Source organism: Protopterus annectens, chromosome 14.part0, assembly GCF_019279795.1.
Source record: "Protopterus annectens isolate FY-2018-M chromosome 14.part0, PAN1.0, whole genome shotgun sequence".
Classification (NCBI taxonomy): domain Eukaryota; kingdom Metazoa; phylum Chordata; order Ceratodontiformes; family Protopteridae; genus Protopterus; species Protopterus annectens.
Window position 1 is genome coordinate 523,023,880 of NC_056748.1, and position 16,503 is coordinate 523,040,382.

Sequence of the window (16,503 nt, forward strand, 5' to 3'; positions counted from 1 at the left end):
CTGGTTAGATCCAACCACAAACTAATCACCCTAGAAATCCACATCCCTTTCACCCCTGCCCAAAGGTAACCACCATGAAAATCTTCTCCAAAGCTAACTTTGGGCTCCTAAAAACAGAGGTGGCTAACTTCATGGCACCCATGCAAATGGAGAATAGATGCATGACCGCCGAATCATACACCAATACGCTGGACAAACAAGTACGCAAATGGATCTCACCATACCCAATAGAACCAAGATCTCCTCCAAAAAAAGGAAGCCAATATGGTGGTCCCCTGCCATAAACAAACTCTACAATGGAAGAAGGAAACTGATGCGGAATAAGGTGAAATCCCAAGACTGAAAAACTCCCTTATCAGCCTCATCAAAAAGTTGAGATCCCTCATCAAATCCTCTAAAGCTAGGTATGAAAACAGAATTGCAGCAGATAGTAAAGACAACCACAAGGCCATCTATAGTTATGTAAAGAATCTCCATGGCACTACCCAGATTTGCTCTGAGATACTGCAAGTGGTGCCAACTTTACCCCACCAAAGGACGAATCACAATACCAGTAGCTTGCCATGCACCCAGTATTACTGCTGCACAGGTTAAAACAGCACTGTCCAAGGCCAAGACTACAGCTTCTATGGGACCTGACAATATCCCTGGCTGTGTTCTACATGAACTACACAGTGAACTGTCACCTCACCTGTGTACCCTGTTCAATCACAGCCTCACCTCAGGCTTTGTCCCTACTGAACAGCGCACTGCTACAGTCATTCCTCCCCACAAAGGAGGAGCAATTACAGACCCTGGTAACTATTGCTCCATTAGCCTGACGAGTCTGATATGCAAAGCTATGGAATGCATCATCATTGACCTAATAAACAAGGATATAGGGGATCTCCAAACTCTGGATCCCACACAGTTTGGTTTTGTGAAGGGTAGATCATGCCTGCTCAACTTGGTCGACTTCTTTGAGTCAGTCACCAGAGCTGTGGATGAAGGCAAAGTGGTTCATACAGCCTACGTTGATCTGGCCAAGGCGTGTGATACCATTCCCCATTCAGGAATCATAGAAAAACTCACTAAGCTAGGCATCAACCCCTATATCACTAGGTGGGTTGCAAACTGGCTCACAGATAGAACCCACAGTGTGAAACCAGCGGACTCCAAGTCAAACTGCTGAACAGTCACAATTGGGAGTCCCACAGGCTTCGGTCCTGGGTCCTCTCCTGTTTGGTATCTACTTCTCTGAAGTCCAGGCCAACACACAGGGTCTCTGGCTGACAAAGTTCGCAGTTGCAAATTGGGAGCTATTATTAACTCCCCAAGTGATGTCGACATCCCACAGAAAGGCCTCACTGAGACTACCGACTGGTGTCAGAACCACGGCCTTAAGCTCAATGTCAGAAAATGTGTCGTCATCCCCAATGAGAAAAACCTGGTTCCCATGAATTACCACATCGATGGTAGTCCACTGAACGCAGAAGGTGTTATAAGAGATCTGAGAACACAGGTTGACAGCAGCCTCTCTTTTGACCACCACATTGCTACTGTGGTCAGAAAGTCCTTCTATGTGGCACATCTCATTATTAAGGGTTTTGCATCCAGGAAGAAAGAGGCCATTGTCTTCCTCTACTCTTCCCTCATTAGGCCAGTCATCAAGTACAATGTCTCATTTGGCATGTAACTCACTAGACCCTGCAACAACTGGAGAGGCTGCAAAAGTACCCAACAAAGAGGATCCTAGGCCTTAAACACTTGTCCTATATGGACAGACTCAAAAAACTCCAACTATTCTCTGTCTAATATCACCTGCTTAGAGGCGATCTCTGCTTGACTTACAAAGTCATGTCTGATCCAGCTCTGTCAGAAATGCTACATCTAAAGAAAAAAATTCCAGTTCCTCCACACCACATGCTCCAGTGACCTCAACCTCATTACCACAATCAACAGAACATGCTGGAAGGAAAGGCTCATAACCCAGAGACTGCCCATGCTATGGAATTGACTTCCCATACATGTCAAACAGAGCATCTCACTGACCCTCCAACAAAAATCTTGATGAGTGGATGGGAAATAGAAAATTCACTCCGGGGATCACTCCAGTGGCTCTACTCGACAGAGGCACTGGGAACTAAAGTCAGGTGGCACGATGTCAGGGTAATCCTATGGGCTAAGTTTGTGAAGGCTCCAGGGTCATTAGCCTAGTACACACCTATGAACTTATGATGCATACATCCTGTTAAAGCACAGACAGTGCAATGATGGTAGTTCCAACAGTACAGTATATTAATGAGGCCTACATCCTGTTAAAGCACAGACTACTATATACAGCGCAATGATGGTAGTTGCAACAGTACAGTATATTAATGATGCCTACATCCTGTTAAAGCACAGACTACTATATACAGTGCAACAATGGTAATTGCAACAGTACAGTACATTAATGAGGCCTACACCCTGTTAAAGCACAGACTACTATATACAGAGCAACAGTACAGTATATTAATGATGCCTACATCCTGTTAAAGCACAGACTTCTATATACAGTGCAATGATAGTAGTTGCAACAGTACAGTATATTAATGAGACCTACACCCTGTTAAAGCACAGACTACTATATACAGTGCAACAGTACAGTATATTAATGATGCCGATATCCTGCTAAAGCACTGACTACTATATATATATATATATATATATATATATATATATATATATATATATATATATATATATAGTACAATAATGATAGTTACAACACTTATGTGTTACAAATATAGCTACTAATTTCAAAATGTATTTGTTTTTGTTTCGCCTAAAGTGCTTTTTAACTGCTCACGGAAATTGCTTTTTCTGTGCAAACTGGCTGTGACATTTCTACTTCTCTGATATTCAGAAGGGTGAAACAGAAAACTTCAGATCAGCAGACTCACCTGTTGGCTTCAGGCGTCAATGATTTCTCCATCTAGTTACCAAGGATGCAACTTTCTTTAGCTGAATGATTATGAAGCACACATGGGACTGTTAACAGAGTCAAAGCACATCTAATCTAAAGATTTTCTCTTAATCTGAATACATGTTATTAGAAACACAGTAACATGAAATAAGACATTGATTATGACAGAAATGTATTACAACATACTTTCCTAGTTCAGTTTCAAGGCAGTGAACATATCCCAAAAAGTTTAAACTGTATTGCATATAAATAAACACTGATAAATCAAGATACCGCAAGTAACATTTTTATATGAAGTTAAGCCATAAAAATACCTAAAATACACAAAGCACATTAAAATAAAGTTTAATATATTCACAGATATCATTTTAACACTAGTGCTCCTGCTACTAGTATGCAAAATATAAGCTCTTGTCTTGCTTTTATAGCAGTGAGGCATGCATTGTTTAGGTAGTCTGGACATTAAACCTGCAAAAGAAATCATCCGCATTACACACTCACAACATTCAATCACAGGATATTAAAAAACTCACACTAACATGCCATTGCCACCAGTGGATATAATGCCTTGGTAGACATGTTCTGCAATACACCGCATCCTATGTAGCACAGCACCACATTCATAGAAGCAAAGGCAAACAACAGGAGTCACACACTGGACAGTGGAGCTTATTTGTGACTTGGGTACAACAAACGGGTATGAAGACAGAAAACACAGCTGACACGGCTACTGCTGTTCCAGTCTCACTAATGCTGTTCTAGTCTCACACTGACAATCTTGTATTGACTCATCTGCTACAATTACTTGGGAAAAGTAGTTGATTTTTGACCTTCTGTGCCAGATGCTTTCCTCTCATTCCACGGGTGCCTTCTCTTTGTCAGTTTACTAAACCTCTTAACTTACAGCCATAGCACTGTTTAAGAGGGACATGCTTCCATACCAGTATACTTTTTTCAAATTATGTATTATTTTACTCTTTTCATAACAGACATCAGTACATTCAGATACAATAGTGACAAGTTTCAAAACACTGATCTTTGAATATATATCTACTTTTTCACCAGTGTTTTACTTCCAGGAGTTGTCAAACACTGGGTATACAGAGTGCTGTGCTATTTTACAAAAAAAAAAAAATAAAATAAAATAAAATAAAATAAATTAATAATGACAAAGACAGTTGTGGCAAAGCTATGAAATGCAACAAGGACTACTAATAAATATTTGATCTCATATGAAAGACTTGCTTTCCAAGTACGGAAGAGTGAAACTTACTAGTGAAGAATGCAATTCTGAACAATAAACACAAACACAGACCCAAAATGTGACAAAAATGTGAATAACATCTATCCTGTAAGCTTGGTTTAGCATACATGTCAACAGCTGGTCATTTTAATTACACATTTCTATTTATATCCACATGGTGTAGCTAGACTGGTTATCCCAACAGTTCTAAATTATTCTGTTTTGTCTTAACAATGTTATCCTACCACAAAATAATTGGTACAGAATGTTGACATTTTATGCGTAGAATCCAAGTCCTGTTTTTATGACGACCTTCAATACATGTCCAAGGTTCAGTGTGCTTTAAGGAGGTCACCCATTGTGGTATGTCTGACTGGACTATACTTCTGTACAAAAAAGGAAGGCAGGTGCTCAAAGAATGCGGAGTTCAGCTCACAGGTAACACTCCATAGTTTACTTCTGTTCCATTTGTCGAAGTCGACAACCAACAGCCGTAATCAGGGCAGCTCCTTTACCACTACCGTCTTCAGACAGAAGGAAGGTTACATCACATTTTGGGGCAAGCTCTTTCACTGTGTGCTTCATTATTTTAGAAAAGCTGTAATGAGAAGAAAAAAAAAACATTGTAATTCAGTTCCAGTTGTAATTAAACATCTGAATATCGCAACACATAATACATTGGCACCTGTTTGTTGATGCTGCACTGAGAAAAGAACAGATCTAGAGTGCAGAAGGCCCACAGTTCACATAATCATAGTTTCCATTATACCATGACCCCCCATTAATATTCCAAAATGTGCACGCTGATTGGCCAGCGTGCACATTGTAAATCGACTTATACTAATGGAAAAAGGTCCGGTCGCCCGGACTTTTTCCATTAGTACAAGTCTTTTTTTAAAACACTGTCTCACTATGTTAAAAGAGTTTAACATAGCGACACAGGTTTAAAAAAAGCAACGGAGATGTCCTTTGCTTATTTTAAAGCTGTCTTGCTATGTTAAACCCATTTAACATAGCGAGACAGGTTTAAAAAAAAAGCAACGGAGAAAGCAAGATCTCCATTGCTTTTTACTGTTTCGCTATGTTAAATGGGTTTAACATGGCGAGACAGCTTTAAAATAAGCAACGGACATCTCCATTGCTTATTTTAAAGCTGTCTCGCTATGTTAAACCCATTTAACATAGAGAAACAGTAAAAAAGCAATGGAGATCTTGTTTTCTCCGTTGCTTTTGGCCACAGCTCTGATGTACTGCGTAGGCATGCGCAGTACATCAGAACTGCCGCGGATGCCAGACAGCTGTAGAAGGGCAGCAAAGAGGCATTATACAATGCCATTATTTAAGAAAAGTAATTGTTTCTTTTCTTAAATAATGCCATAGTATAATTGCAATAACCCACTTCTGGGTGTGGGTAATGCGGGATTTACCCACGGTTGTCTTTGTTTGGTCCCTCGGGCTTCGCCCTCGGGACCAAACCACGCCAACCGTGGCTAAATCCCGCATTACCCACACCCAGGCATGGGTTATTGCTATAGTATTTGAACAGAAAGATGAAAAAATGGAAATTATGTAATCAACACTACATAACAGGGTATGCATTACATGGACAATAAGACACATACAGGTGTTCAAAGTAAAAATGTTTCCACAGGTCCAGGGGTGTTGTGAGGCCCAAGTCTAATGGGTGAGTGTCTTACTGTCCCTAGTTGTATGGTAAAAGCTGTACAATACGCAACACTAAGTGCCTTATTGGACTTATAAAAAAGGCATTTGTTTTTTTTTTCTCTGCAGTAAGAATTTTACATTTAGTTATGATAAGTATATGTTTTGTTGTGTATTTTTACATAGAACAGTTTATCTGCCAGTTGTAACTTTTTAACTATGTGAAATTTAAATATGACATTTTCACAGTACTTATTTTCAGGACCTTTTTGTCAAACTGTTTGTACCATTGTGCAATTCCATTTGTAAATGTCATTTTGCAGTTTTTTTTTTTTTTTGTAAATCACTTTTGGAATGAGTTGCACAAAAGTTCTGCAGATGGTATGTTGAAAATATGAGCTGAAAATGTAAAGTTTTGACAGAGTTACAGAGCTACGGCATTTTCTGAAAATAATGTTTGCTTTATAGGCTTACATTTTAACTAAATGATTGTTATGTACGGTTATTCTGCGGAATTCAACTATTATCAAGGTAGCCATTTTAGACTCCCTTCTATCAAACTACTGTGTAATGTTATTTCACGGTCATTTTCATAAAAGATGTTTTGGATCTAAGTTGTACAAATTCATTGTCACTGTTGAAGTAGTAGTGGTCTGTACACGAAAATTTGAGCTCAAAATGTTAAGCTTTGGCAGTTGTGAGAATTTTTTTGAAAATAATGTAAAAAAAAGGGCCTCAAGATTTATAAAGTGCACAGATGCATAAAAGCATTCTGCACGTTGTACTTAGTACACTGACATTCGTTGTCACTTTTGAGGATACAACCACAGTAATGCCATTGGTTTACACATGTCTGTTAGTTTCTGTGAATGATATGAGCAGTGATGCTCCAGATGGGGAGGGGAATGAAATCTCATGTAGCATAACAGAGGCACACAGCAAAGTAGAGAACAGTTACTTAGTAGTGACTAAGCAGCTAGGTAGTAAAGTATCCTTGCTAAGTAGTTGTTTCCTGCTCCCTGTGCTCTGACATTTCTTCCGTGGTGGTGCAGCGGTAGCGTTGTTGCCTCACAGCAAGAGGTTCTCTCGTTCGATTCTCGGCTGGAGTGCGGGGAGTGCCTTCTGTGTGGAGTCTGCATGTCCTCCCCGTGGTTGGGTGGGCGTTCCAAAGACATGCGTAAATGGGCGTGCCTTCGTTGAAGGTTGAACAACATTTAAAAAAATGTAATTTGGTAGGCATTAAATTGGAGCTAGGGTAATTACTACAATATAACAATTTTTTTTTTTTAATTAACATTTATTTATTGGGAAAGTCCAACTTGAAACTAAGCCAATTTTCAGTGGAGGCCCAGGGAGAAACACTCCAGACGCATGTCTTTCTAACATGGGAGTAAACTGGAGCACCTGGAGGAAACCCACACAAACGCAGGGAGGACATGCAGACTCTGCACAGAAGGCACCCCAGCCAAGAATCGAACCGGAGAACCTCTTGCTGTGACGTGAAAACACAACCATTGCACCACACACTGACAGGTGTGGTGCTCAAGAAGCACCACCTGGTGGGAGCTCTGCAGTGCCATGCTGTGGGTGAGGAAAGGTAAAGTTGTGGTTATGACAGTGGGGTAGCCTGCACCATAGGGAACTTTGCTGCCATTCAAGTTTTTCCCACCATGAAAAAGGATTTTTTTTTAATTTATTGCAGATGTGCTGCTCATCTCCTCATGCTGAAAAAGATATCACGGAAGGAGGATTGACATAGTTAGAGAAGCTATATCAATTGTAGGTATGCAGTTCCACTCCTATAACCTATGTAGCTGGTACCAGCATCTACACAGCTGGTGTGATGTCTCTGAATTTTGTATGACCTTGGGGTGATTATTTTTATGAGGGCTAAATGTGGTAAGACTGAGTACAAGGTCTTACCTGACTGCAACTATCTTTATGAATCACTACTGATTTAGGCATGCTTTTCTACTCTGTACCAGTCCTATACCATGAGGCACAATGTTTATGAATCTTGTACACCTTTTATGTTCAAGTTTTATCAGCTTTCTAGTGGAGCCATCATACTTAGAGTCATCGTTGTTATTTTTTTTCTGGGCTTTGTTCTTATTTTCCCATCTCTCTGAAGATATTTTCTATTTTTATTTTTAAGGTATATAAACATTGCACAGACTTTCAACTTTATTTATCCTTGATAACATCAGGTCAGCCTATTTGCAAGTAACTAAGCTCATACATAAAAATCAAAAAAGGATAAACATAAGACAACATACCTCTCAACCTCTTAGCACAAGACACCTGGACAAAGACTGACAAAATGGAGAGACAGAGGCCCCAAAATAGGGACACATGTTAAATATTATTCTTATAAAGGATATACATTTTGAGCCTCAAAAGCAGGAGCACACTCAAGCAAATCTGCAGTCTGCGGCTGCCACTCCACCCATACAGTATAAGAAGGAATCAGTACTGCAAACTAAACAAGGATATACATTTTGAGCCTCAAGAGCAGGGTCAGTCCACCCAGGCATTCTACTTGTATGTTTTATGAGAGTGAAGCTATTACATTAGCAGTATTTCTTAGTAGTTCTCAGCTTGCTAATAAAACTGACTGTTGTAGCCTTGTGCCCCCCTACTAGTACAGTAATCCTAACTGTCCAATAGACAGTATACATTTAATTCATATCCCTGTGACTAAATTAACCATCAAGCAGCCCTCTCAGTGCTTTCTGCCTTAGTTTTTATCACTTGGAAGCCCACCTGTTTATTTGCATCTCTATACATTCCCCTTCATTGCTAATGTATCTCCCTACTCTAATCTGTGCATAAATTGGTTACTAATCAGCAAGTCAATGTAAAGACACACTCCCAACCTTAATAAACTTTGCTGTCTCTTCTCTCCTTCACTTTACAGGTAGTTTGAATTATTACTTACCCCCTCTGAGGCCTTCACTGATTTCCACTGATTGCCTCTCTGGTTTCTTTGCATTCCACCTGGTTTACACCCCTTGTGCTATCTCCCTCCCCCAATACAAAGTCTATATTAGAATCCTGCTGAGCATGGAGCCATCTTTAAATTTCTAGTCTCCCACCAGGACACAAGTGCTCTTCAGCAATTACATTCTGCTTGCCGGTAAGCCATTAGACCTCAGGAATCTGTTTTAAAAGTGTTCAGATTTGTAAAGTAATACTTACTTTTTTCTCTTGTCTTGGTTGGCTCTGCCCTGCTCCGTTCGCCCTCGCTAATGCTCAGGCTCTCTCCGCTCCCTGCCCTGTCCCCTATTCCTTCCCGCCCCCACTACCTCTACATTTATAGTAATCACAGCCACACCCACAGCTCACCCTCACATCATCTCCATCAATCACAGCTCCTCAAGTCATATCACATTATACCACACCAACTTGTTCCACACAAAATACTCCCAATCACTCTTCATTCCCACTAGGCATTTTTCACATCACCCACACTACTTCCCCATCCACATATAGTGCAACTCTATAATTCCTATTCAGACCCCCCACCTAGAAACAACTTAAACTTTATAACCATGACTATCACACAACTAAGTCTAGTCTGTCTTCTCATAATTCTTTACAACACCAAAAGTTATCACTCTAGCAATATCCCTAAACTTAGTGGCACAACACTGCATTATGCACTCTCGTATACAGACACCACACATTATAATAATATCTGCCCACAGTTATTCAAGAACTACATAACGGACCAATTCAGAACTAAACACATATGCTCTCATTCCTACTCCAAAAAAACACAGTACTTTCTCACACTCCTCACCAAACTCCATCATCTGTATAACCATTTTAACTCCAGGCTCACCATAAGTGGGGATATCCACACCAACCCAGGCCCAAATCCATCCTGTCCAACACAAACTGCTCCAACACAAATGTCAGAACATAACACCCCCACTTTCTTCATCCCTGGGCAAGTCAACAACAGCAGCAAAACCAACCATCTTTTAATGCAAAATATTAATATTAGAAGTATCAAAAATAAAATCCCTGAACTCCAGGCCACAATAGCACACTACTCCCCAGACATAGTTACTTTAACAGAAACCTGGCTAAATAAAAACATAGCTAACTCAGAAGTTCTCCCTACCAGCTACAATATCGTTAGACAAGACAGACCACTTCGTAAAGGGGGTGGAACTGCCTTACTCTACAAGTCCAACTTAACTGTCTGTCAATTACCAACCTCCTATCCCTCCCCCAATAATTGGGACATACTTATCTCACAACTTCAACTTCACCCTAAAAAGGTCATCACCACAATTGTGATCTATAGTCCACCTGGTAATACACCTGCTAGCCTTGAAGACTTCTTATCCTGGTGTTCTTCCACATACTCACAAGAAACCCTTATTCTGGGGGACTTCAACCTAGATTGGTTCACCTGTATATCAGAGCCACCAAGTAATCTAATAAATCTCCATGGCTACCAGTAGCTAGTCCAAATTCCAACTAGATGTGATAAAAAATCTAAAAGGGAATCCATTCTTGACTGGGTCCTAACTAACAACCCCACATTGTACCCTCACACAGGCAGTCTCCCAGACACCTTAAGTGACCACAACATAATATACTTTATACGTAGTAGAACAAGCATATGCAAAACCACTAACTATATATCCACTAGAAACACAAAAAAAATTCTCTCCTGAGGTCCTCAACACTTTACTCTGTAACTGTGACTGGACCCCCCTAAAAACCCTCCCACTTGACCAGGCTGTAGCATATTTCAACAAAACATTTCTACAGCACCTAGACACTGTCGCTCCATTACGCAAAATCAAGGTTAGAACCTCTACAAACCCCGTATCAGTAAAAAAAACAAACAAATCCTCAAGTCTAGAGACACTGCCTGGCTTTACTATCAAAAAAACAAAGAAACACAAAGCCTAACTAAGTACCAAGAACTGCGAAACCATGCAAAAAAATGCATTAGACTGGACAAAAAATCCTACTACACAACATTACAAACTAAATACCAACACAACCCGCAAAAATTTTGGAAAAATGTAAACCGGCTACTAAAATCCACCCAAAAGGCTACCCCAAACCAACCACCTGACACTAAAGTTCCCATCGAAACACAATTCAACTCCCACTTTGTGAACTCAATTCTCTCCTTGGTATCACAGGACAGTTCCTTACTCACTACCCCCCCCCCAACACAAATAACACTAACATAAGTTTTACCCTCAAAACAGTTTCCACCACTTCAATCAAAAGCATGCTCTCCAAACTAAAAACCTCATCAACAGCAACTGACCTACTCCCTAGCTATTTCTTGAAACTCACAGCAGATGCTATTGCTATCACAGTCTCCACTCTCATAAACAGATCAATTGTTGAAAACTATGTGCCCAAACTCTGGAAAAAATCCTATGTTACACCCATACATAAAGGCAGGACCTCCACTGAACTTAATAACTACAGACCCATTGCTTTCCTCTCCACCCTGGCCAAAATCCTACAAAAATGCATCCATACCCAGATGCTAAACTATCTCCTAGACAGCAACATCCTGTCACCTACTCAGCATGGTTTCAGACCTGCTCATAGTACCACTACAGCCCTCCTCTGCTTCACAGACACAGTAAACCGTCGCAAAAATGAAGGCCTACAAGTGTCAACTCTTTTTTTGGATATGTCCAAAGCATTTGACACAGTCTCACACCAAATCCTGCTAAACAAACTAAACCAATATAATCTATCAAATTCCACTCTTACCTGGATCCAAAGCTACTTAACTGACAGGTACCAAGCTGTGAATTGGGAAAATTCTTTCTCTCCTCAGCTGCCCATAACTATAGGAGTCCCACAGGGTTCTATCTTAGGACCACTACTATTCACAGTCTTCACAAATGACCTCCATACCTCCACACAGCATGCATCTATAATTCAGTATGCAGATGACACTACCTTAATCTGTGCTGCACAAAACATTCCCACCCTCCTGCAAACAACTCAACTAGCATTTTCTGATGGTGAAAACTTCCTTACCAAAGCCCAACTTATCCTCAATCCAAAGAAAACTCAGCTTATGATTATAACCAGTTCTAACAAAAACACTAACAGTCAATTCACTATCTACTCCACAAATGCTACTCCAATTGCTCCAGTGACACAGACTAAGTTATTGGGAATAACCACAGACTCCCAACTAAAATTTGATAGTCATCTCAACTTAACTATTAAAAATGTACATGCCAAACTGGGGTCACTCTACCGTATCAAACCATTTCTTACCAACAACACAAGATCAGCCATTGCTCGCTCCCAACTTCTATCCACCCTACTCTATGCATCTCCCATTCTGACTAATCTCAACAAAACTGAACTAAGCAAAATGGAAGCCTGGTATAACATAATTGCCCGCTTTGCTGCAAATTGCTCATATAGAACTCATCACTGTACTGCTTTGAGACAGCTCCACTGGCTTGAACTGCCCACCCTCCTAACCTACAATCAGCTCTGCCTCTGTCATTCTATCTATTACCTCCCCAATAAGTGTCCTGCCCTCAAAAACCTAATACAACATCACTCAACCAAACGGCCTCTTAGATCATCAAGCAAACTACTACTAGAAGTCACCAACAGCTACAATAGCTTTGGAGATGCACTATATAGTAGTTCAGTGGCTAAAACATGGAACTCTGTCCATACTAGCATTCAAAACACATCATCCAAAGCCTCCTTTAAAGACCTCATCAGGCAACATCTCAAGCAAAGTTGGCAGTGCCATGATTGCTCCCCAGGCTAGTGAAAACGGATAACATATACATACTAAGTCTAGAGCATTTGATAATAGTTTTCAGTCTTACTCACAAACACTGGTTAATCTGCAATGTATGTACTGTACCTGTGTACCATGCATGTATTCTACCTATGTTCCAAATTTCAGCTGTACACCACAATCTATTAATTACCTTTATTTTTAAAATTAATATTTTTTTGTTTGTTTCTCTCCACTGTAACTGTTTATGTGCCACATACCACTGTAAAAACATGTCTCTTGTAATTTGTGTGTATACTGATCCTGTCTAAATAACTAAATGTGTCTGTAATTTTTCTTTGTGGAGCTTTTCTAAAAAGGGCCTTTTCGGCTCAGTCAGACACCCCCGGTTAGCAAATATAAAATAAAAAAAATAAATAAATAATAAACTTAGAAAGTTGATAGAATAACAGAATCTGTCTTAGCATGCATTTTTCTGAAGAATATGAAATCTGAAATTCAAATGTATGTCATTATTTAGTGACGTCAATCTTCTGATCATCCCAGTGATTTGCCATAAAACCAGAGATTTTATGAGAAACAGGCCGAAAATATGACACAAAAATCTGGACATTTATTTATTTTATTTATTTGCAATTGTTTACCGGGATGGTCCAGCTGGGCCAGAAGTGCCCATTTTCAGTGGAGTCCCTGGAGAAAAACTCCACATATAAGACATTTCACATACAATACAGAATTTACATTAATATAGACATTTAGTATATATTATTGGAAGCTTATACAATTGGTAAAAAAAAACAGTACATAAGTAATCATTCTCAAATCAAAGATATTATACAAGCAATACAGAGTATATACATGAGAACATTCCATATGAGTAGTTATCAACTAGCAAAATTTATATAGGACACTTCAATGCAGTGGGTGCAAAGCAGATATAGGAATTAGAGACTAGGTACTTAAACTTTTCACACATTTAGGAGGTGTAATAGCTGGGCGATAGGCTATATGGGTCCTGTTGCAGGAATTAGCAAGTCGGTGGATATTGCTGCAGATATAAGTGGTGGTATGATATTAAGGTAGGCTGTGAGAGTACCTGAATGTCTTGCCTGGTTCGGTGGTAGGTCTATAAGGGTTAGGAAGGGAAGGAAGTAGACAGGAGGGATCAATGGTAGGACAGTGAGGGTTAGTAGAAGAGGGAAGTGGACAGGCTGGAGAGGCGGAGCAAGTAAAAAGATAGGTGGATGTGAAAGGAGGATGCCAGAGTAGTAGATTGGGGGTGAGAATAGTTGTGATGGTTGAAGGTAAGTTATATGAGATGTGGTGTTAGCACATTCTGTGAAAATCTGGACAGGAGAACTATGCATGACACACAAAGAAATGAGGCGCATATATTTATCTCCTCCATATTTTAAAAGCCTTTTAAAAAGTAGTCAGACGTACTATAGGCAGTACAGTACCATTCCTGAAATACATCTGTCACAAAAGTCACAAATGCAGTCAATACCCTGACATTGAGCAGAAACCTCACCTCTCCATGAATGATGCCTAGGCCCAAAGAAAGGATGACTAGCTAAAAATCGGTGTCATTCAAGGGGATCCAGTATGTGTCAACATGAAACAAGATGCACGACAGTCTTACTTGCTTTGCAGAAGATAGTCTGCACCTCTCATTCAAAGACTTCCACATAATGGCTAAAGCATTTGCTGCTTCCACAGTGGCTTTTTTGGTAAAGTTTGGTTAATGAACATTCCAACATGATAAGTGTCAAAACATGATCAAATTAAGGTGACTCAGCTCAATGACAGAAGTCTGTAAAAGAAGTTGCGTCACCTTGAAGCACTCATGCATATGGAAGGTATACATACAAGTGTAACCAATAAAACCTTATTTAAGTGCCAATAAATCAGTCCCTGCATACCTGGATTTAGCGGCTACCTAGACCATGAGTTAGTAATCTTGTCCCTGTTGGACAATGCCAATATCCTAGTGAACAGATTTAGGACAAATTTCACTCATGAGATGACAATCCAAATCCCTTCAATTCCCGTACGTGTGAAACCCCCATCATTACTAAAGAACATGTACCATAAGTGCTGTCCAAGACTACAAACACTTCCCCTGTGGTACCAAATAACATACTCAGTTTTTTGATAACTAGTACAAAACATGCCCTGGGGAAAATTGTACATAAATTATTTAACCTGAGACTGTCTACAGGCTCTGTCCAGGAATTACAGCATACAGCACCGGTAATGCCAGTCCATAAAGTTGGCCCTATTACCAACCCTGAAAATTATAAGCCCATCAGCCTGACAAGTCTCATTTGTAAGGCTATGGAACACATAATAACAGACTATTAACAAGAACATTAAACATCTTATCAGGCTAGATCCTCAGCAATTTGGTATTGTAAAAGGTAGATTCCACTAATGAACCTGGTTTAACTTTTTTTGAGAAGTTCACACAAGCTGTTGACAGTGGTGACACTTGCACACAGCTCACTCTGATTTGGCTAAGGCATTCAATGCAATCCCCCATGCTAGCCTAATTAACAAACTAAATGCTTTAAATTTAGATACACACATGGTAAGATGGATAACAAACTGACTAGTTGGGAGGGTGGCCTAATGGTTAAGGTGTTTGCCTTGCAAGCACAAGGTGCATGGTTTGAGTCTCACAAGGAATAACTGGCTAGGCTTAAAATGACTCGCAAGGGCAGTTAGCTTAGTACTAACCTATGAACCTAAAAGACGGAATCCACAAGGTATGGGTGGCAGATGCTGCATCAGAGAACATGAAGGAGATCAGTGGTGTTCAGCAGACCTCACTGCTGGGACTGTGCTTGTTTAATACTTACTTCTCTGACTTTAAGACAAAAAAAATAATCAAGTTTGCAGATGACTGCAAACTAGGCATCAGCGTCATATTCCCCTTTCGCACAGAACTCCTCAAGCAGGAACTTTAACTTATTGCCTGGTATATTGAAAATGGGTTTAAATTAAATGCTAAAAAATGCAACACTGTCGCATTTGACAGACAAACCAGCCCCCAGCAAAGATCACAAACATGGTCAGACAACTATAATTTCTTCTCCTTTGAACACCATGTAGCTGATTGCCAGTGGAATGTTGTCCAGATCTAAAGAGGTTATTGTCCCCTTGTATTCAGCACTGATCAGACCGATAATAGAATACAATGCTCCATTTAGGATTTACATGACTAGACATATCAAACAGATGGAAAGACCCCGGAGGATGCTAACAACGAGGATTATACGCTTAAAATCGCAAAGCTACCAGAAAAGAAGCTCTGTCCCTCCTTCCTGCGTCTTACAGACCGCTAAGACATCTATAGCTTACCTTTGGAGCAGTAGGGATCTAGTTGTCTAGGATCTCTTGTACCTTCATAAATTAAACTGTCTCACAGATACCAAAACAACAGATATATAAACCTGCTTCGGCAATCAATATAATAAGGTGAAGAGACAGATTTGTTCCTCAGCATCTCTCCAACCTCTGGAATAAACTCTCCCTACATATAAAACAGTATGACACACTATCTTCCTTCAAAAACAATTCCTGAATAATTGGATGGTTACTCATAAATTCACCCTGGACATGAGTGCAAGAGTGGCATTGCCCTCCTCGAGAAGGGAGGCAGAATCTAGGGTGGGAACTGGCAAGGTGTAATGGTCAGAAGACTCAGTAACCTTGAACTTCCCATGATTCCTGTGATGTAAATAACATGGAGTGTTTAGTGTTTTTAATAATTACATATGATTACTTTACAAGGTCAAACATAAACAATTTATTCTGAAAAATTACAAGAAAATCGACCAACTGCACAGTTAATTCATGCAGACAAACTGAGATTTCTCC

The 16,503-nt window shown here is 39.9% G+C and overlaps 1 protein-coding gene across 1 annotated transcript in view; it reads right to left on the reverse strand.

Annotated features, from left to right (window-relative positions):
• Positions 1 to 3,217: 3,217 nt before the first annotated feature.
• The window catches only part of HK1 (hexokinase 1), a 623,778-nt gene continuing 610,492 nt past the window's right edge, over positions 3,218 to 16,503 (reverse strand). The window contains exon 18 of the mRNA XM_044056279.1: positions 3,218 to 4,788. Coding sequence (XP_043912214.1) covers positions 4,644 to 4,788 — 145 coding nt within the window. The 3' untranslated portion in view covers positions 3,218 to 4,643. The remainder of the gene's footprint in view (positions 4,789 to 16,503) is intronic.